Source organism: Cynocephalus volans, chromosome 10, assembly GCF_027409185.1.
Source record: "Cynocephalus volans isolate mCynVol1 chromosome 10, mCynVol1.pri, whole genome shotgun sequence".
NCBI classification, from domain to species: Eukaryota; Metazoa; Chordata; class Mammalia; order Dermoptera; family Cynocephalidae; genus Cynocephalus; species Cynocephalus volans.
Window position 1 is genome coordinate 15967330 of NC_084469.1, and position 21890 is coordinate 15989219.

General features: G+C 42.4%; 1 protein-coding gene and 1 pseudogene across 3 annotated transcripts in view; both read right to left on the reverse strand.

The window, feature by feature from the left end:
• The window catches only part of TEX14 (testis expressed 14, intercellular bridge forming factor), a 97904-nt gene that overhangs the window by 20836 nt on the left and 55178 nt on the right, over positions 1 to 21890 (reverse strand). For 2 of the 3 annotated variants that reach the window (XM_063111374.1, XM_063111373.1), the window contains exons 10-21: positions 18905 to 19056; positions 17688 to 17878; positions 17116 to 17266; positions 14978 to 15750; positions 11841 to 11947; positions 9690 to 9827; positions 9406 to 9494; positions 8328 to 8609; positions 6027 to 6127; positions 4346 to 4465; positions 2882 to 2948; positions 336 to 417 (exon numbers count right to left, since the gene is read on the reverse strand). In XM_063111374.1, coding sequence (XP_062967444.1) covers positions 336 to 417; positions 2882 to 2948; positions 4346 to 4465; positions 6027 to 6127; positions 8328 to 8609; positions 9406 to 9494; positions 9690 to 9827; positions 11841 to 11947; positions 14978 to 15750; positions 17116 to 17266; positions 17688 to 17878; positions 18905 to 19056 — 2253 coding nt within the window. The remainder of the gene's footprint in view (positions 1 to 335; positions 418 to 2881; positions 2949 to 4345; positions 4466 to 6026; positions 6128 to 8327; positions 8610 to 9405; positions 9495 to 9689; positions 9828 to 11840; positions 11948 to 14977; positions 15751 to 17115; positions 17267 to 17687; positions 17879 to 18904; positions 19057 to 21890) is intronic. The other variant, XM_063111375.1, reaches the window with a different exon arrangement.
• On the reverse strand, positions 6586 to 7064 carry LOC134389683 (coiled-coil-helix-coiled-coil-helix domain-containing protein 10, mitochondrial-like; annotated as a pseudogene).

A 21890-nucleotide genomic window follows, 5' to 3' on the forward strand; every position in this document is an offset into this window, starting at 1 on the left:
CTCTCTTGAGGGTTCCGGGAGATTAACCCCTTCAGGGTCTCTCACTGCTTGGAAGAAATCGGCTTTGAGTAATGCTTTGCATCTCCATCACCCAGGGGAAGAGAGGTGATAAATCCGTATGAGGCAAAGCAACATGAATACAGGTAATAACTCCTTTTCAGTACTCCTCAAATTCTGTTCAACAAGTCTAACAAAGCTAAGCTGCCCAAAGCTAATTTTTATAAGACAGTGGCTAATACATTTAAAAATAAGCAATATATAAATATGGAGCATTATCACCATTAACATTGCTTCTATGAGTCTGAAACTGTGAATAGGATAATAACAGCCCATACCTTTGTATAGGTTGGAATTGATATCTGGTCAAAATCTCAGCATCCTTTCCAAGGGTTTTTCTCATTTGGACCTTTTCCTCACCTGAAAGAATAAAGGAAATGTATTTTTTTTACTGAATTTTTGCCAATCCATATTATTATTTTCATTCCCTTGAATTTCCCTTGGTCTGGTCCAGAATGAGAAATTATCTGGATAAACAAAGAGCTTTCCTAATTGGGTTTGGATTGAGTGCTGCAGAAGAGCGCTCTGAACATTTATTTTTCTTGCTCAGAGGGAGAACTATATTCTGACAATCAGAATACAATGAAGCCATTTACTGGCCTTTCAATTATAACCACACAGTTATTTCTGGAGACAAATGTTGTTTTGTCTTTTTCAAGAAGGCAAACTGACCCAGTTCTTGTCAACAGACACTAGGGGGTGTTGAAACCAAGAAGTATTTGTTCACTAAAGATTCCCAATAGGAAAGACCATTAGCTGGGCATTCCCAGAGCCCTAACTGTGCCTCTTGGCCATCAAATGCCACTTAGAGTGGGGACTGGCAAGTTAACTCAGTCGGTTAGAGTACAGCTTTGTAACACCCTTGACCAAGGTCAAGGGATCAGATCCCCATACCACCAGCCACCAAACAAAAATAAATAAAAATAGATAAAGAGCAGGGGCAGAGGTGGGGTCTTGAGTTCTAAGGAGCTAATTCATCTGTCTTCTGTTTTCCTTGGCCTCAAGTGTCTGAAGTTACTCCTCCCCAATTCTCAGTAAGATGTTTGCAGTCCTGTGTAGACAAGGGCAATATCCATTTTCCAACCCACTATTGTACTGTCGTAGTTCATGACACCCCCACCCCATTCCTTAGGTCCAGGTAGTCTGGAAGGCACTAGGAAGGTTCACCAGAACAGTGCCACCTTTAGCAGGTACCAGAGAGCTGTGAAACTCCACCAGTAGAAAGACAGTGGAGTTCCTCTTACCGTGACCCTCTTTTAAAATGATAAACACCTATGAAGCATAAACTAATTCCTAATGAGCACAATTTAGAGCTAGAAGGGAACTTAGAAATTTTATTATTTTTTTTATTTTTTACTTTTCATTTTTTTAAAAAGATGACTGATAAGAGGATCTTAACCCTTGGCTTGGTGTTGTCAGCACCATGCTCGGCCAGTGAGCTAACCAGCCATCCCTATATAGGATCCGAACCCCTGGCCTTGGTGTTATCAGCACCGCACTCTCCTCAGTGAGCCACAGGCTGGCCTGGAACTTAAGAGATTTTAGAGTCCAGCCCCTCGCCTGGGGTAATGTGACTTGCCCAAGGTCATGCAAGAAAATTCAGTGGCAGAAAGGGGTTGGCACCCAGCATGCATCCGATTGTATTTCTGTCATGTCCCCTGGTGTGAAAGGGGATATGTATCAGAGCCCTAAGTGGAAAAGAGCATAAAAGGGCTGAAAGAAGGGAACAGAGAAGTACTTCAAGTACTTCAGGTGTTTGTATAGAACTGACCCTGGTATTCTGACCTGTCTGCCCTACAACTTCTCCATCCCACTCAAACCTCCTCCAAATACAAGTAAATTGGCCTTGTTCAGGCCAGGCCCACAGAAAGTAATCACAGGCAGATACTTTGCAGGAAGAGGTGCGTGACCCAAAACCCTGGGGACTTTTAATATCTGTTATGCTCAGAATTCAATTGTTTACCTAAAAGCTTACAGCTTCTTAAAATCCTCCCATCTCTGGCAGGAGCCTGAATCAGGTTAGAGCTAGAAGCTGGAGTGTGTAGTGGAAGGAAGGGAGTAAGTTCAGAACCCCATCCTGTCTGCATGCAGTACTGACATATGACTGTGGACAGCTACAAAGCTTGGTAGGTGGGTGACTCTGGTTTTAAAATAGATGGTTGCATACCTTAAAAACGCAAAAGTATACAATTTTATAAATGTCTGTAACAGAACCAACAATTCACTTATATCTCATCTTATGCCACACCCCTGGATGCTGATTCAAGATTAACTTCTTGTGTAATGGAAAGCCCCTGCTACGTTATATAGACCCAAGGCCTCCCAAGGGGTGGATATTAAGTTGAATCTGCACTGTTGACTGTTATTAAATTAACTCTTTGCTAAGATGCTAAGCAAGCAAAAGAAAATGCTGGTGAAACTCTTGCCTTCTGGAGTAGAGAAAGACATGGAAACTTAGTTCTAGCTTTTGTTGTACCAATAACTAACTGTGTGGCTTGGGCAAATCCCTCAGGTCAACTCAGCCAAGATAACTGTGTACCTACTATGGAACCTGAAATCTAGTGAAAGACTAGAGGGGAAAAAAAGAAGCAACTAGTACAATGTATGGTATAAAAATGCAAGGAGAGGTATAAATAGCACAATGTGTAGATGTGATGAAGCTGGTTAGGAGTAGGGGATTCATTCTAATGCGGGAAAACCATTGAGCCTCAGTTTTCTCATCTGCAAAATGAAAGGCCTGGATGATGAAGCTCTAAACACTTGCGATTCAACAGAAAGTGAAAACAAGTGATTCTCAAAGGAATCTGCTCTAAGAGCTTATTACCAGAGTCTTGAGGTTGGGCAAATGCACCTTGCATTCCTTCAAAGTCCTCTTCTATGGGACTTGAGGTCTACAAAAGAATGAAGAGCAAAGAAAGGAGGTTCATTGGAGGCAAACATATCCTCAAAAGGTCCAGAGAGAATTTTTTGAGGTTCTTAAACTTTGAAAATCTTCATAAGATCTCCGCATCTCATAGAAAAAGAACGAACTTGCTCCATAGACATAAGTATTTATTTGCACTATATATTCCTCTCAACAAGCCCTCCCCTACCTTTCATTGTGAGAAAGAATTTGGTGACTTTTCCACTCTTTATAACACTATCCTCTGCTCACCCCAAATTTCCAACAAAGATGTTTTGGTTCTTGGTAGCTTTATTGGAAGAGCCAAAGAAGGTTGGAAAAAATGGTCGAGCCTGCAAAACTCCCAATATGAGGTGAGAAGTCAGAACAATGGTTCCTTTTGGGGAGAAGCAGTGACTGGTAGGAAGAACAAGGGGGCCTTCTGGGGATCTTATAATCCTCTGTTTCTTAATCTGGAGGCTGGTTACATGAGTGTTCCAGTTTGTGAAAGGTCATGAGCTGTACAGTTAAGGTCTGTGTACTTTTCTCTGTTATACTTTATATATATGTATATACATATGTGTGTATATATATATTTTATCATTTTATTAAAGATTTCTTAATGTCCCACTCTGTTCATAGTAAAATAAAGAATATTTAAAGGACTGTTAATGAAAAACTGCTCTGATTGAGTTTTCAGAAGCACAGACAAGAGGAAATTGTACTTTTGGTGTATCCTGGGATTCTTGTTGTTAGTCAAATGCTGTGATTGACATGTGCAATCTTCCCTTTCCTCCACCCCACCTTTCATATCAGTAAAAGATCCCAAAAAGATTAGGGGTAGAAATTACATAAGTTAATAAGAGAATCCAACAAATTTCATTTTACAAATGAAAATACTGTACACGTTGGTTCTTTCAAAAGCTAGGCAGAATCCCAAGAAAACTTGGAGTACTGGACGGTCTCATATTCGTTGCTGAACCCTGGCCTCTAAATCTTGGCTCTCCCACCACTAGAGCGTGGCAGGCCAGGGTTAATTCCATTTATCTGCGATCACCAATTCCTCACAGAGAGGGATAATAGCCTTCTTCTCTTCCCCACAGGAAGAATATGTGAATTAGGTAGCATGAAAAAAGTACAAAGCACTGTACAAATGCAGGAACCACAATTTTGGAAGAAACTGCACATGACCTTCCATTCTCAAAAATCTTATTTTTCAGATGCTTTTAACACATATGAAGTACCAGCCACCAAAATATAAAAAATAAAAAATAAACACATATGAAAACACTGGCAAGCCAACAATGTACACTTTTATGCATAAGCTATTTTTTAATAAAAATAATTTTAAAAGAATAAGGTAATAGTGAAAGCTCAAAATGTACTTTACCCTGAACTGATTTTTACCTCTACAGCTAAGTTTTCTTGAGCAGTCAAGGAGTAAAAATATTCATAGTCTGGAGTTAAAAATTCATCTGTTATATCCTCAGAAGACTCTGATGAACAAGTTGATTGCACCGACTGATCCTATTAATAATGTAGGAAATCACTTTTAAGTTGCTGTTCATTGTAAACAAATCCTTTTATAGCTGAATGTATTGTTAATAACAGGGTTATCCAGAATTGCCCAGAAGTCAGTGTGACAATCTGAACTGGCTCTCCCTGCCTGTCTGTTCATGTGCCTCTGCCTTCCTCCCTTGTGGGGAAAAGCAGCTGTGAACTGCCTGGAGTCAGTGTATTGGAATGACAATCCTGCGTCTCAGCATCCTCATCTGCAGAATGGGTGGGGATCAGGAGACCTTTCTGCTCTACGAGTCTATGTAAGAACAAAGGCCCTACACAACTCAAGCTGGGGATCGAATTTAAACACCACTCAAGGACACAGACAGACATAGCCCATGGATTGGCATCATCCCACAGAGGAGGCTGAAGCTGCTCAAAACTTGGGAGTCCCTCTGGTAGTACAGTTAAAGGCAAGTGAAGGAGCATGATTTTTAAAATAGCAATGCAATCTCAACAATACAATTAAGATATTATAAGTTATTTCTTCAGCATCTCTGCTCCACCTCTTCTTTTTCTGTTTATTATGCTACCTTCAGGCCCTAATTAACATATGTCCAGACAACTGAGTCTTCTCTCTACCGTCCCCCTGCAGAGACTTTGTGGCTTACTTCTTTGGACAGTGCTTTTGCCACACACTTCCCTCCCTGTGCACTTAACAGCTGCTCCCCTTCACCTCTCATATCAAACTGAAATTTCTCAGACAAGCACAGCCTCCCCTCACCTTCCCCACTTCCCTGACTAGACCTGCTTTTCTCCAGCCAAGCCAATGTGCTTAATGTGGCCTGTCCTTCCAGCCCTCACATGAAAGAATACACTTCCCTTATAAGTACTTTATATGCCATGATTAAACACAATACTATTTTTTTAAATCACTATTCTATCCTTATCTTACATGAGTATTGTGTTATTCTCAATTGCTGTCTATATTCTTTAAATGACTGTGGCCTCATGTCGATGACAATAAAAAAAAATTTTGGTTCCTTAGTCTGGCTGGACTATGGCCCAGAATGTGTTAAACCCCTGAAGCAAGGCTGTAACTACAATGCAAACGGTAGGAAATGATTAGACCTCATGGATCCTGCTGAGGCATAGCTGTCAGGCACAAACACATTCCTTCCACTGAGTTAAGAGCTGAATTTGGATCTTAGAGGATATTCCAGGTGAAGGCACTCTCTCCACAGCCCTAGCCCTGCTTTTCCAATCTTACCTCAGTCACCTGCTAAGCCATGAGGTTGGTCTTGTCTAACCCAACTAAACAGGAAGCCCAATGGCCAGAGCTGAATGTGACACTCGTCTTTGTTTTCCCCAAACTCCAAGATACAAAATATGTTGAGTTAAACTGACTCAAAAATTATCAGGCAGGGAAGAAAGACTACTTTATTCATGTCAGTGGCATGAGGATACATGCTCCAACCAAAAAGAACTACTATAGATATTATTTTGGTGCCATAATACATAATGACAACACAGTTCTACTTTATTAGACCCTTGGGTTCAACTTGGCTCTCCAGAGCACATTACTTACGCGGCAAAATTTCTCAGTGACCACAGATGCATCGGAACTTGCTTGAAAGGCTTCACTATGCTCTGGCTGCTCATTTTTTCTGGGGGCCAGGTGCCTGAGACCTAATAATTACAACAAAATCAGGGCCAAAGTCATTCAATGATATTCAGATAGCATGGAAAGGGCAAAAGGTAATGTGAGAGAAGAGATGTGTGTGTATTCTGCCAGAAGTGGCCATGCCCCACGTTAGGTTCAGTCCAAAAAGCAGAGACTGTCAGTTTAGCCTGGTCCAAAATGCAGCCCTGGATCATCCATCCTTTTACCCACTCATTCAAGAGCGAGACTTGACAAGAAACAGACTCTAAATACCAATAATACCCAAGCCAATAGATTTTCTACCTAAGATGAATGATAATTTTGGAAGTACTTTTGGTTTTTTTCCCTAAAATATACTCCTTTCATTGCACATGTGTCTCGGGTTATCTGTGGGGTTAGAAAACCCCTCCTCACTCCCAATCCCAGCTACACGGGAACAATCTGGCATCATGGTCCTGCTGTCAGTGAGGGGGTGGAGGTGGGTGCAGGGCTGTGGCTCGAGAGTCATCTCGGAGGTTGCCCATGAGTCTACACCAGCCTCTTCAGGGCAGGGAGCTCAGACAGTGGTTGTATTTGCACTGCTTCAGGACCTCGCTGAAGCCCTCACACAGGGTCAGGTCACTGAGTGATTGAGCAGTCCAGGAACTGCTTAATCTCATAGGCACAGGGCCCCATCTGCATGGGCTGGGGGGCAGCGTGGGCAGGGGCTTGCTGGGCAGCAGGCTGGGTGGGCTTGGAGCTTCCCCAACTGAAGACTCCAGTCAGAGCACTGCCCATGACGTGTCCCACAGCTGAGCCCACGGCTACCCCAGCGGCTGTGGTTGCCATCTGTGCCATGAGGCCCGGCTGGCCCAGCGGGGCTGGGGCAGCTGCAGAGGGCAGTGAGTGTGCTGGCAGGTGGGCAGAGGGTGTGGCGGGGTGGCTGGCTGGCTGGGCAACCGCACTGCAACTCCCTCAAGACATGGTGGCGGCAGTGGACGCAGTCGAGCTGAGTTAGAGATGATGACGGTAGCGGCGGTTCTGTCTAGAAGTACTTTTCTTTGGCTTACAAACCATGAAATAATATCCCATTCCCTGATTATAAGCAAATCACCAGGTGGAAATATACAGCCTTCAGTTTTAACCAGTAAATCCATAAACTGGTGACAGTTAATGTCATTCGTTTCTAGGTTCCACTGGCATAGACTCTCCAGGAGCCAATGGATTTATTCCCAGCTTAGAATACAATGCAAAGAAAGGGACAGTAGGGAGTGGTGGCCCACCTCTTCACTCAGGTAAAAAAGGTTTCATTCCTTGCCAGGTTAGACCCAGGACCTAGGTCAGTGTGTAGAGATTATTTTACTTCCTTTGAATAAAGGGGTCTGTTTCAGCAATAAAAAAACTCATGAATCTCTGGATTTCTTTGCCCATGGGAAGCACAGTGGGATACAATGGATGTAGGAATGTTGGTCAGAACTCACTCCATCCTCGTGCCTTTGGAGCTCTGACTTAAATAGTTATAATCTTTCCCCTGCACAGGCTGCTTAGCAACTGAGGCAGAAAAAGTAACAGAATGCTATGCTTGTCTAAGATAAGGGGAATGACCCAATCACCCCAAGGATAAGCAACAAGAAGCTGCAAGGCACCTGGGAATCTTCCACTTCTACAGCCTTTCTCTCTTTGGCATAGCTCCACTTTTGTCCCTAAGTCCCTTATAAGCTTCAACTCCTGCCCCCAGGGGTTGTAAAGAAAGCAACTGCACAGCACTTGGATCATTACTCCACCAGATCCATTCCCTGTAAGTAACCACCTGCCAATAATAATAATAATAATAACAATAACAATGATAATAATAAAAGACAACTCCTTGTAAACCGTATGGAGTTGCCTGCTCTGTTCTTTGGTAACTGGACACCTTCTCAGTTTGATGGGCATTATACTATTAGCTCACACTCGGACAAAGGGGTATACTGCTTTCCCCTGGAATTCAAGGTTCCCAAGGGGTTGGTCAGTTAGCTCAGGTGGTTACAGTGTGGTGCTGATAGCACCAAGGTTCAGGGTTTGATCCCTGTACCAGCCAGCTGCCAAAGAAAAAAAAAGAAGAAAAAAAAAAAAAAAAAAAAAGGTTCCCAAAAAGACAGAAAAGGAGAGGACCAAGCAAAGGAAAGATGCCAGGAGGTTTACTTAATTTTGAGAGCTGATAACTTGATAGAGCTCACCTATCCCAATTCTCCCAACTGAACTTACAGGTGAAGCTTTGAGGCCCACGCTGTCTGCCATGCTGGTCGCTGTCACAGTCACTGTTGTCTGTTTTGTCAAACTTGCCATTTCTTCCTGGGTCTTTATTTTCCCTTTGATGCTCTACAACTTGCTGCCAATTCATGTTCCCAGGGCCCCTAACAGGGGATTGTAGCAGGGGATCATGCTCATTTTCAGCCTCCCTCTCTAAAATCAAACTACTCTGGGGATGCCACGGAGGTACTGTGAGCTGCCCAGTAGCTGCTTTCTCTACCACTTCTTTCACTTCCACTGGGCATAAGAGAAAACAGCATTTAAAACATCACTGTGAATATTGGAAACAAAAGCTTTCATCTTAAAGAGACAGGTAATACTATTATAGTTCACATTGTAACAATAATTGCCTTTTTACAATTGCATCATCCTTAACTAGTATTAAAAGATAAACATTGTATCCTTTTAAGCTTACAAGATAAAACTGATACAAGAAGATAATGCCCCCAGGGTATGTGAGAGTGACACTGCATGCTCTCCACCACTTTAATAATGTTGTATATGAAATATCTATACAGTGATCCGTTGGTACACACAGGGGATTGGTTCCAGGGCCCTCCCCCATACCAAAATCCATTGATACTCAAGTCCTGCAGTTGGCCCTGTGGAGACTGCATATATGAAAAGTTGGCCCTCAACATGTGCGGGTTCTGCATCTCAAGAATACTGTATTTTTGATCCACAGTTAGTTGAAAAAAATCATGTATAAGTAAACACATGAGATTCAAAACCATGTTGTTCAAGTGGCAACTGTACTGTGCACTGTTACATGTGTTATATAATATACAGTTATATTTACAATAGAAATATTTCCTGTAAAGTCTAGAAATAAAAAAAACATTTCCCTTCTGCAATCTATAGTCAGAATAGCCTTGCTTTTAAAAAAGAATGATCCAATAGAAGAAAAGAAGTAGAAGGACATTGCATGGGTCTAAACAGTGTAATACAGGCTGTGTACTTAGAGATATCAACCAGTTTTAAAATATATTTTAAATTTCATTTTGCCTAACAAAACCCATGGCTTTATACTCACTTTTCCACTTTAAGTGTACCTCTCCATCATCTTCGTTATTTCTTGACTTTGCTTTATAGACTTCAGAAGACACAGATTCCACACTGATCCTAAATTGCATCAGTTTTGGGGGGAGTAGGGTAGCAGGTGGACACAAACACATCAGTTTGCTCAAGTACCTGACAGAGCTCAAAATCCACCAACCCACGCAGAGTAACTGTCCCCTACTCCCTGAGCCATTCCTGAACTTGCACTGACTCCTGCCCACCACCAGAGAGCACCAGAGTCTCCAGTGTTCAGACCACAAAGCTCCTTCTCTGGCAGAGTCCTGGCAGGGGCTGAATGACCCAGGAGGTCCCGGCAGGTGGCTTGACACAGTGAAGAGTGCGCTACTGAGCTGTGTGACTTTGGTTTGGGCACTGGACTTTCTAGGCCTTCCTTGGCTAAGAAATGAAAGGACTGGGCTAGAAGATCTCTAAGGTTTTTGAGTTGCCACATTCAAATTTCATGATTCTAAGGTTGCTCTTGGGAAATTTTCAGAGATAGAAGAAACCCACAGTTGAAACAGTTTAACTAGACAGATTCCTTGATCCTTGAGCTGTTGCAGAGCTCCCCCCTCCCACCATGCCACAGATCACAGGTGATGGTTCAGGTGAAGTTTCTACTCCTGCCCTTCCGTCAGAATTCTCTGGTAACAGGCCTACCTACTAACATCCGTAAAGATGGTCTTAATGCACCAGGGATCCTGAAGAACATTCAGAATAAAACAGTCTAGTGTCACTTGACTTCAAGACCCTGAGCTGCTGCTAGGTTAACTATCTGACTTTGGCAAATGTCAATCTCTCTGGGCCAAGGCTTCCTCATCTGCAAAACAAGGGCATCTTTTTTCCTCTAAATATTCCGTGATATATAATTGTCTGTTAAACTAACTTTTCAAAAATATGTGATCTGAGGCATAGGTATGAATGCCCTGTTATCCAGAATGCCCTACTGCCCAGCTGGAATGGAAAGCAGAGAGACTATTGAATCAGAGAGGTCAGATCTGATCAGCTTCTTTAAAGAGATTTTTGGCAACAGCTATCAAGAATCTCTAAAATGTCAAACCCTTTGACCAAGTAATTTCGCTTCTGGGAATCTATCCTGAGGACATAATCCAAAATACAGAAAAAGCTTCATTTACAAGTCACTATGTGGCCCTGTTCATAACAGAATAAAGAATGAAACAACCTAAAATTCAACAATGGGGGAAATCTAACAATTGCAAAATAAGTTTACATGGTGTTTTTTTAATAACATGGGATAATGCTCTTGTTCTAATGTAAAGTGAAAAATCAGGATATAAAATTGCCTGCAAATACAATAATTTTTTTTTAAAGCATACAAAAAGACTAGGTGGATAGGTAGCAAAATATCATACTTTTCTTTGGTCTGTTTTTTGTTCTTTTGGGGGAAAAGGGTGAAGCTGGGCAGGGAAGGTCACAACTACAGGTTTTTCTTTGTCATCTAATGGTTATAATGTCACAATTATAACCATTGTGATTAATATAATATAATATAATGTAACATAATATAATGTAATATAATATAATATAAGATAATGTAATATAATATAAGTGTGAGTGCCAAACCCTCCGATACCAGTTGTGATTCTTCATAATTCACTTCATAAGGCTGAAATCACTGTTCTAAAATGTCTGGGCATTTCCCTTCATTATCCCTTATGTACATATTTATCAACATGAAAGGATACTCCCAGTCACCATGGGGGGGTGGGCAGACAAAAATTACTTTTTTCCAGGAGAACCGAACTTCAAAGCTGTGAATTAGCTGCCATTTATCCACAGAAAAGAAAAACTAAAACTGATATACTAGTCTACCTTAAGAAACACTTATTGCCTCATTTAATTCCCCTATGTAAAATAAAATTTATTTTACACTAGTTCTTTAAAACTCAGTGTACATATGTACCCTCCTTCTAGTGATTTGTGCTAAAGCCAATTCATTTTACTAATCTTACTGGAAATCAGACATTCCAGGTAACAGTGATACTGTTAAACTCCCCCTCTGGGTTCAGTGACTTTAAAAACCCTGGTTTCCAATTAGTTTGGTTTCTGTAGCACTGGCAAATGGAATACTTGGCATTTCTATTTATAAGAAAAACTACCTGAGCAGTTTTGGAAAGGCAAGATGCTTTGCTTTTGACAAATGATGAGTTCTGTCTTATTAACCTGCCAGCCACTTTACCTTTGATGTTTCCTACAAGTTTTCATTATACTGCTCTTTCCACTCACTCATCAGAGAGAACCTGCCAAGATCTGTTTCTGCACTGTTCTTCCTCACTCACTTTGTCCCTCAGTCCCTTTGTCACTAGACATATGAAGATCATTAAGTGGCCTTATGGTCACATGGGGATCTAAAGGCATGGTGACACAAAAACCAATACAATGTTGACCCACCTACTGGTATTTTGGTTTCTGCTTCTTTCCAAACTGTCCTTGGCTCCTTCAGTGGGCTGAAATTGTTCACCTGTGTTCTGTTTTCCAGGGCCACAAACAGCTGGCAGCTTAAAAAGCAATAAACATGTTTCAGTGCTTTGATGAGGGAATTCCTCTTCTCTTCACTCTCGCACTGCTTTCAAAATCATTCTTGCTAAATGTATAGAAATAACCAGACCTACCAAGACAATTTCCCTTTGCATGTTTCTTATCTAGTAAATCATCTCTTACCTGGAGGTCCTTACCCAGAAATGTTGGCCCCATGAACCCAGTCCAGACAGGGTGCAAATGGAGAATGAGCAGACAAAATTGAAACATCTTCCTGAGCATTTTCTCCCTACATTAATATGAAGGCAGCAGATCTTGGTGGCAGGAGCCCTGAGCCTTGGGTTCTAGTGTCAGCCTTACTCAGATTAACCTAACAGAGTCTCATACTTCAGCTTCCTCATCCATAAAACGGGGACAATGATATCTACTGGTGGAATGCTATGAAAATAAAATACAATAAAATAAAGACTACAATATTTTGAAAATAGCAAAATAAAGTCTATGTACTTTATTCAAAAGAGAGACTTTGGGATCTGTTTATCTCAATTTTAACATAATTTTAACAAACTTTATATTTTCCAGCCTACAGCAAATTAAAGCAACAAATGTGGGGCTTGGATGGCAATAAGATGCATAAAAGTAAGAGGAGGCATAAAAAAATTATCACAAGCTCCCTGCAGTATGAGATCCAGAGGCCTTTGTGTATGGGTAAATATATCTCGACAGGAGCTGTATCATGGCACTTCATAATAACAGATGTTCAAAAAAATATCACCGTCACAGAGTTCCGGTCAAGACGGCAGAACAGACGGTCCCCAGTGTCACACTCTCTCACAAATCAACCAATTTACAAATATAAAAATGTAACAACAGCCAAGCTGGGGCCGCTGGAGCTCAGGGGAAGAGGAAGAGAGACCTACGGAGTGCACAAAAACAGGAGAAACCATGATGAGAGAAAGAAAAAACTGCTCGCAGCGTTTTGGGTCACGGCTGCTTTAAGGCTGGAACTGCTAAGCGTACCTTTATAGGTATCACATGGAACAGAAGAACCATCCAGGTGAACTCTGTCAAATTCCTGACACACAGAATTGTGAGAAATAATGAACTACTGTTACTTTAAGCCACTAAGTTCTGGCTGTTTTGTTTTCTTACACAACAACAGGTAACCGGCTTCTGGTCAAGATGGCAGAATAGACGGTCCCCAGCATCACTCTCTCCCACAAATCAACCAATTTACAACCATTAAAAAGCAATGACAGACAAGCTGGGGCCACTAGAGCTCAGGGGAAGAGGAGGAAAGACCAGTGGAGTGCATGAAGGCAAGAGAAGCCACAATGAGAGAAAGAACTGCCCCAATCGTTTCGAGCCCCAGCTATTTCCAGGCTGGAGCTGGTGAGTGCAAGGAGCAGGAGCTGGCAAAAGCCACAGCTGTGTCCTTCAGATGCAGTTGCTTGGAGGCTGCAGAGGAGAAGAGGGCCTTGGTGGCCCCAGGCCAGCAAGACTACTTAATAGGGTTCCTGTGGACCCACACAGGAGGAAGGAGCCACTCAGAGTCCAATGAGTCATTACAAGGGACTGGCACACAGCCTGCCCACAGGAAGTGGTTGGAGCATGGGGGGGTTGGGAAAATGGGCCCACTGGGAGAACACTGGGGCACAGCAAGGACAGCTGATCTGCCCTCCAATCAGTGCAGGACCACTCAGAGAAGACTGGTCAGGAATATAGAATTGCAGAGTGTGCAGTTTGCTGAAAAGACTCACGCCCAGACCAGAGTTTCCACACAACACAGGCGTACTAGATCCATGAAACCCAGAAGTACCTATAAAGTCAACCATTAAAACCTGAGCTGCACAAAAAGCCTTCCCCAGGGAATCAGCAGCAAAGCAGCAATTTAGGTCAACCACAGAGCTCAAGTACTGGTCCCCACAGGAAGTTCCCCCATTTTAGAAGTAAGCGAAGGACAACAAATTAGTTCCAGGGCAGATTTTAAGTAGTAGGAACAGCAAACAATCCAACACAGAACTGAAAGAAAAAACAATATACCCTCAGACCACAGAAAATGTTTGAAGTTAACTAGTAAAAGTCTCATTTCACCAAAGAACACTTATAAAACCTAGAAGGACCAGAAGGATCCATGTCTGAAGGGTCTTCCAGCTCTAAAGTTCTATCATTCATTCAAAAGGAAGATAGCTCTCCATGTTTGAACTTGTTCAAACTAATTCATTCATTCATTCATTCTCATTCTTTCAATGACCATTTATCAAGGACATTCTGCATGTCAGACACCATACTAGGTGCTGGGACACAGAATTAATAACACCTAGACCCTGTCCATAAGGAGCTCACAAAGCAGCCACTCTGCAACCTCACTAAGCCTCAAGCTAAACCTCCCAGGCCAGCTCCCATCGTGGCTGCTCACCAACTCTGAAGTGTCTTCTTTGACCACCAGGTCCCTCAGTCCCCCCACTGATGTTTGAGCTACTTACAGAAAGAGCTGTGCCTTTCTCACCATTATATCCCAGGGTCTAATAGCCTCTGGCTCTATAAATGTTTGTTGAGTGAATAAAAGAATGAATAAGCAATTTAGAAGAGAGATTAATAGCTGCCCAAGATACCTTATACAATAAGTTAAACCATGTGAGTACTTGTTTTAACCTATAAAACAGCAATTTCACATGGTTCAACCTGACACAAATGAATTTACAGAGAAAGACATGGGCTGTGTGCTGGGTTTGGAATGGGAGGTAAAGAGTATCTACTTTGGAATTCCATCCTGGAGGCCTTATTTCCCAAAGCCAAGAGGACTTGGCTATAAGCTGACTGCATTTGTATGTCAGTGCCTGCACACAGGTTAGGGGCAATGTTGGACCTGGCTCCAGGGTCCTGCTTAAGCTGCCCCTTCTTCCCATTAGGTTTACCTGATGGCTCGTCTCTGACTGATTCCTAATGCTTTCTTCAGAGACTTGAGTGAAAGGAGTGAAAGGTTTCCAGCCACAGCCACTTCTTTTCCTGGACCTTTTGCCAAAATGTCTCCCTTGAAAGTCTTTCACTGTTCTTGGAAACCTTACTAGGGTTGGACAATTGCTGTGGGTTTTTGGCTGCATGACAGGAGGAATATAACTGGAAGCTGGAGGGCCCACAGCTGAAGGTAAGTCACAAATGTTTGCAAACTCTCTTGAGGTAGCCCACAGAGACATGTGCTTCTCCAGCTCCTTCTGTGTCATCTCAAGCTTATCTAATTTTTGTTGGACATTCCTCAGCAAATCGGCATTCTGGTGTGCTAGCGTTTGTGAAATCTTTAAATTCAGCACACACTTACTGATGTACTCCTCAGTCTTGGACCTGTTGCTCACATTGCCCTTGGCTTCTCTGGTTGGCTCAAGTAGGCTGAGTGAACTAAGTGAACAATTTTGCCAGTCCCAGTCCTCAAATGAGAGCTCTGTGTCAGCTTCTGAAGAGCTCTCATCCTTACCACAAAAACAGCATGCCTCTCTCTCCATCTTATCCAGCTCTTCCTCCATGGACTTCAGTTCATCATCCTGGTCTGGTCTATCCTCTTCTAGAGATGAAGTAGCTCCTGGGGCCTCTTTCTCTTTGTCATCTCCCATGCTTAGGCAGCCTGAGTAGATTTCATTGATTTCAAAGCTGCAGAGGCTTGCCTGACCTGAGCTGGAGTTGCTGGCCTCTTCTACCACAAATGGAGCAGGAGGAGCATCTTGATTCTGAGTCTCCTTGGCTATCAGACTCAGATCTGGGGCCTGAGGATCTGGTGTTGCTTTTTCAGTGGGAGAAGAGTGACCCCTTGGTGAATGAGGCTGACTGCCTGTTGAAAAGAACAACATACATTGATTAAAGTGATCATATTCAGCAGCCAAGCAGACTTGGCTTATTGCTCAAGAGGCACAAGAATGAAGAAAAAATCTTTTTATTTTCCCACTCCCTTCCCAGTTATAGAAGATTACTGGATACACTCACAGAGGGTGAGAGGGTATTACTAACCTAGGTGAAAGTTCCCATTTTGACATGGGATGATGCAGAAATGTTCAGGGAGTCAAACCCTAGGAAAACATTCTAAGCTTCATTTATAGTGGACTCATACCTGTATAACTGTCAAGACATGCAAATTACAGGCCCCTGAATCTTCATCACATCATAGCTTTCTTTATACACAGGAGTTTGACTATTGATGTCAGTTCATGTTACGCTCTTGGCGAGCATCTGATAACAAAGTGACGGAGACGTTGCCCAAGAAGCCACTGCATCATGGGAGGGATAAATAACTTAAAAAATAATGCCAGGTCTAACCACCCACCACCTCTGGTTGACAGGTGTACAGCTTTCAGAGAATGGGATGAAGAGGCCAAAGTAATCAGAGCCTGGGGGGCCACTCTGGAGGCCTTCAGCCCTGTCAAGGCAAAGTGAATGGTCACCTGGCTGAAATTTGAAGGCCTGGGTTCCAGTTCTGTAACAAGCTCTGTTATTCTGAGCAGGTCACAACCTATTTGAACCTTAGTTTTCTCATCTGTAATATCAGGGCATTAAGCCTGATGATTGCAAGGTCCTTTCCAGCTCTAATTCTAAAGTTTCCAAATGTATCAAAAAGCAGTAAAGCAAAAAAAAAAAAAAAAAAAAAAGTGTGAAGACCGAAATGTTAAATTATTTCTAAGTGCCAGAATTACAATGATAAGTAATTTTCTTCTTCATACTGTTCCAAATTTTCTATCATAAGCATATAGTACTTTTATATTAACAATCATTTTTATTTGTGATGCAACTAGATAAATTCTTAAGAGCAGTCATGCTAGAAATAAACTCACTGTTACTACTTAGTTCTGGATCCAAGCCAAGTATATATGGAGCTCAAAAAATTTAACTTTTTTTTTCATGGCTGGCTGGTTAGCTCAGTTGGTTGGGGTGCAGTGTTGTAACACCAAGGTCAAGGGTTTGGATCCTTGTACCAGCCAGCTGCCAAAAAAAACCCCAAACCAATAACAACAACTTGTTTTTCAGTCCCACATAGCAGAATTAACTTAGTAATTTTAAGGATCTTAATTTTTCCCTAAGGCATCCATCTTTTCCCAGCATAAGTTACATGTACAGTTTGGAGGAGTCAATTAGTTGCAGCTCATGTGACTCTCAGAACACAGTTCTGTCAAAGTGATGCTTAACCTGTGAATTTAGGCCATACCCATTTCCTTTAGCTCTTTGATTTCCAAGTCAGGGGTCTCTTTTGAATGTTCTGAAGTCAGTCCTAGATAGACATTGACATCAGGATGGAGTTCATATCTCTGTACTCTCAGACTCTCGGTTGGCTGAGTTCTCTGGGCTCCAATAAAATCCTGTAGCACAGAAAATATTGTCAAGAACATATTTTCAATCATCTGAATGTCAGTGGTGTTTTAGAAACCAATCTAAACTCTTTCTTACTAATGTTGGGTAGACTATAGTCCTAATTAGCTAATTTATTGTTATCACCAATACCTTGAAAGCAATAGTAGTAGCTGCCATTCACTGAATCTTCATTATGTTGCCCCAACTAGGTGTTAAGGCTCCCCAGCTCCTCTCCTCAAGCTAAGCAGTTAAGCTCCCCTCACGAAGTTAAGCAGTTAGGCTTTTCTCAGGAACACAGAAAGTGTGAAATAAAATGAAATTTTCTAAAACTTCTTACAACCCAATCTCTAGCTTCTTCTTGGTCTCTTAATTCCCCACTCCCCTGAGATGAGTAGACAGAAATAAACTCCCAACAACTTCAGGGCTTGCCTTTAAGTCATTCTTCAGAATATACCGGATATCTTGAAGGTTCATAGTTCGGTCTTTCTGCTTGACCTGGAGGCCTGACTTAACAATATCATAGTAAGGCTTCGGAAGCCTGACATCAGCTTCTAAATAATTTCCCAGCACTATGGCTTCTTTAATAACTGAGCCATCTAAGCCATTCCAGGGTATGTTGTCTATAAGGGAAAAGTCATAAGAAGGAGTAACATTAAGAAATCAGGAGGTGGGAAGGAAAGAAATCAGATAAAGTTGGGTAACCTTAGTTGAGTCATTCAACCCCTTTCAACATTAATTTCTCTCTGTAGAAAAACTACTTGGAAGCCCAATCACACACATGAAGCCACTTTACCCATTTACCAGGGAAATCCCAGCCTCAGAGATAGAAAATAGGGTCAGCATGATGTACATGGGCCCCCTGCTGGCAGAACTAGGGACCAGAAGGGACTGCTTCATGGCATTAGGTTGGGTAGCCCTATGCATTCATCTCACAGAAGGTGTGGTGTTGCCTCTGGGACTGTAAACAATGTGAAACTTTGGCTCTCACCTCCTCCGTGAATGTGGTTTTACTGTTTGCGTGCATGTGTGCATGTGTGTGTTTCCTTCTCTTGAAGGGTATCTTCTGTCTTCAGATATGTGACTACTTCCCTCACATTATAAAGTCCTGTAGGTTTGGAAGGGCTTCCATTTCTTTCAAGTGATATTGTTTATACATCGACCAGACCTTGGGTGTGTTTAATTCCATAGTTTACTTCTCAGAGGCCAGTCTTTTCCCCTCGTTCACAATTCCTTTTTTTGTGTTTTTTGGTGGCTGGCCAGTGCTGGGATACGAATCCTTGACCTTGGTGTTATAACACAATGCTCTAACCAAGTGAGCTAACCAGCCAGCCCTATAATTCCGTTTAAGGGGCACCTCACAGCGATCCTAAGTATTGACACTAACGTTCACTTTTAAAACTGTCTGGATTAAATACATTATCACTGACAAGCAGATGAGTGGGCTTTGTTGAGTCTTAAAAAACAGTTAAAAGAGAAAGATTTCTGGGAGGTCATCTTATACCTTCCATAAGCACAAAGAGGTTTCCTTGAAGAAATCTCTTCTAAGTCCTGCACTTTCATAAAACCAAGTAACTTTTGGGGGGCGGGGGAGAATCCAACATAAAAATAGAGACTTTGATCAACTGTTAATGTGCTTCTTGAACTACCTGTTAAAATCTCCTGTATGATCATAGAAAAGCTGTAGATGTCTGACTTCACCGTGGCTGCCCTCTGTAAGATCACTTCCGGTGCAGCCCAGTTGTACAGCTGGGTGGGGAGGGGTACTCGAGTCAGGTCCCTGTGTACATCTCCATCCCGGCTACAGAAGGAAACACACAAGGCAGGGCTCATGAGATCACAGCACAGTGCGTTTGTGAAATATTTGCCTCTGAATACTGGTAACCTCCCTGAGCTTCTGGAAACCTAGCTAGACACCAACATAACCCACAATGCCTCAAAGCTGGTCCCACACCTGCAATTCCTTCCTGTTCCCCCTCCCACCTCATCTGGCCACTCTCTCCTGCTTACCCACTCCACTCGCAGGGAAAGAAGTCGCCGGGGTGGCCTTCTTTCAGTTACTCCAACATGCCAAGCACATTACCACTTCAAGTCTTTGTGTCAGCAGCTTCTTCTGCCTGGCATGCTCTGCCCATAGATCCTACAGTGACTGGCTGCTTCTTGTGACTGAGGTATTCGTTCGAAAGTCACCCCCTCAGGGAGGCCTACCCTGACCACCTAATGTAAAGTAGTCCTGTGTTATTGGCTTCAGAGCACTTATTATCTGAATTTTTTTAGTTTATTATCTGTCTCCCCTCCACAAGAGAGTCAGCTCTATGAAGTAGGTACCTTATCTGTCTTTTATATCACTGTATCTCTGAGCTTACACCAGGGTCTCGATGCTTGATGTCAGATAAATGAACGTAAGACTCTTTCAAGACCCCTCTCAAGCCTCATCTGCTTTATCAGAGCCACATGTGCCTTCTCTAACGCCTCATGATTGCTTCCTTTCTAAACTACTGTTCTCTTGGGAATGGGCCCTCTCAGTTCAGCACTCAAAGGTTCACTGTTTGTCTGACTAACTCATCTTCCCAACCAGGCTCCCTAAGAGCTAAGTCAGAGAATCCTAAATGTCTTCTGGGCCAATAAAGAGTCCTTGGGAACAGTCAGTGCTGGCTTCTTCTCATAGCTGTCATGAGAATCAAATGAGACCACGGATATGAAAATACTCTGTGAACCGTAAAGCACTTTCTAAGTAAGGAATTAATATAAAAATTACGGTAGGTACTCCGTAAAGACTTGACGACTGCTGGTTGATAATTAAGTTTTTAAAAAGCAAGTGAGAGCAAGTTCTTTGCTGGTCTGACATAAGGACAGATTTTAGAGGATGGAATGAGCTTTTCAGACTTTGAGCAAACTTCCCTAAATAATGTTTATTGCAGCAGAGCTTTTGATAGATGGCAGTGAGTTCAACAAGCTATGAAGTTATAAAAGCTGGTACTGACTTTTTAGTGGTATGGCTGAATACTTAGGTGTGGTCTGGTGTGATATGAACAGTGTGGATATGCATGCAAATTTAATAAACAAATATATATATCTTATGATAAATTTAATATACTTGTATATACCTGATATAATTATACATGAAGTGAATACAAATTAGTATCACAGAAAAGGCAATGGAGTGTTTTATTGTCAGAGATACATTCTGAAAACCCAGCCTGCTTGGCTCTTCAAGTTGGGGGGCAATTCTCCAAGGGAAACATCCGCCTACCTTCTTAGGCTTCTCAGGCTTATCAAAGGCTCTGGCAAGGAACAAGTAACTTATACCAGGACTTAAACCCTCTCTTTTACTTCCTCTCTTACAATCACTTCTTTCTTCTCTATTAAAGCTACCTGGGTATAGGTGATCTCTCTTGTGGCTGTCACTCTACGACAGTTATTTTTCTGGGCTTCAGCTTTGACATCATTAAAATTACATTTGGCTGCAGCTACGTGACACCACTTGCAAGGTCAATTCCAGCCCTAAATATTCCATTAAGAAGGAGTTAAAGAGTAGGAGAAATTGCTGCATCATTTTTACACCAAGAGATGGAGTGCTACCCTTGACAATGACATTCAACAAACCAATGTGTCCAAGTAGCATGTTACCAAATATAAATGCAGAATTGAAAGCTATTCTGAATTATTAGATAATCAACTCATGCTATCAGCTTTCAAAGAAAAGTACACTGTTACTGCTGCGACTGCTTGCTAACTGATATTTCTGCCTGAAGTTCCATTCTGAGGTTAACAAGCCCAAATGAGAATTCACACCTTCCTACTATACCCTGTCCCTCTGGACTTCCCAGTGGCACTCATAGACTCTGGTTACCTCCTACCCTCTCACTTGGCCAGCCATTGGCCCAGCTCCTCAGTGCATTTCACTTCATTTCCTCCCATTTTAGCTCCTTGGCCACCACCAGGCCCAGCCCCACCCCACGGCCTTCTTGGCCTCCTCGCTGGTCTTCCTCCCTCAACCTCCAACCTAGTTTGTCCCTGTAGCCCGGAGGCATCTATTACCACCAGGTTCTGCCCCAGCTTTGCCTCTAATTAAACAACTGGGTAACTTCGGACCACCCCTTCACTCCTCTGGTCCTCATTTTCCTCATCTATGAAAGGACAGGGTTGAGCTGGCCATCGCCAAAGCTCCATTTCACTCTAGGATTCACATTCCATTGGATAGCAAAAGCAGAGAAACTATTACCTCTATCTTGACAACAGATGGCACCCCATCAATGACAAATAGCTTGAATACTGTCAAAACCTTCCTGAAAAACCTCTGGTGTTATCAACAGCAAAAAAAGGATCCCCTTACTGGCCAGCTGCCAAAAAATAAAAAAATGGTCCAAACCCCTTAGCTTCCCCATAGCTTCCGCTACTCCCGAACACATAGCCAAAGTGGTAAACCCTGTTCAGAACCATTTCAAGTTTTTCCTTCATCTAGACTCATCTAATCATTTAACAAACATTTACTGAGCACTTACTATGTGGCAGGGCCCGAATTGAGTGCTGAAGGTAAGAGTGATGAACAAGACACAGTCCCTGTCCCAGGGAACTCGCCATCTAGTGGGGCAGGCACACTTGCACAAAAACGACTAGGGTACACTTCAATGA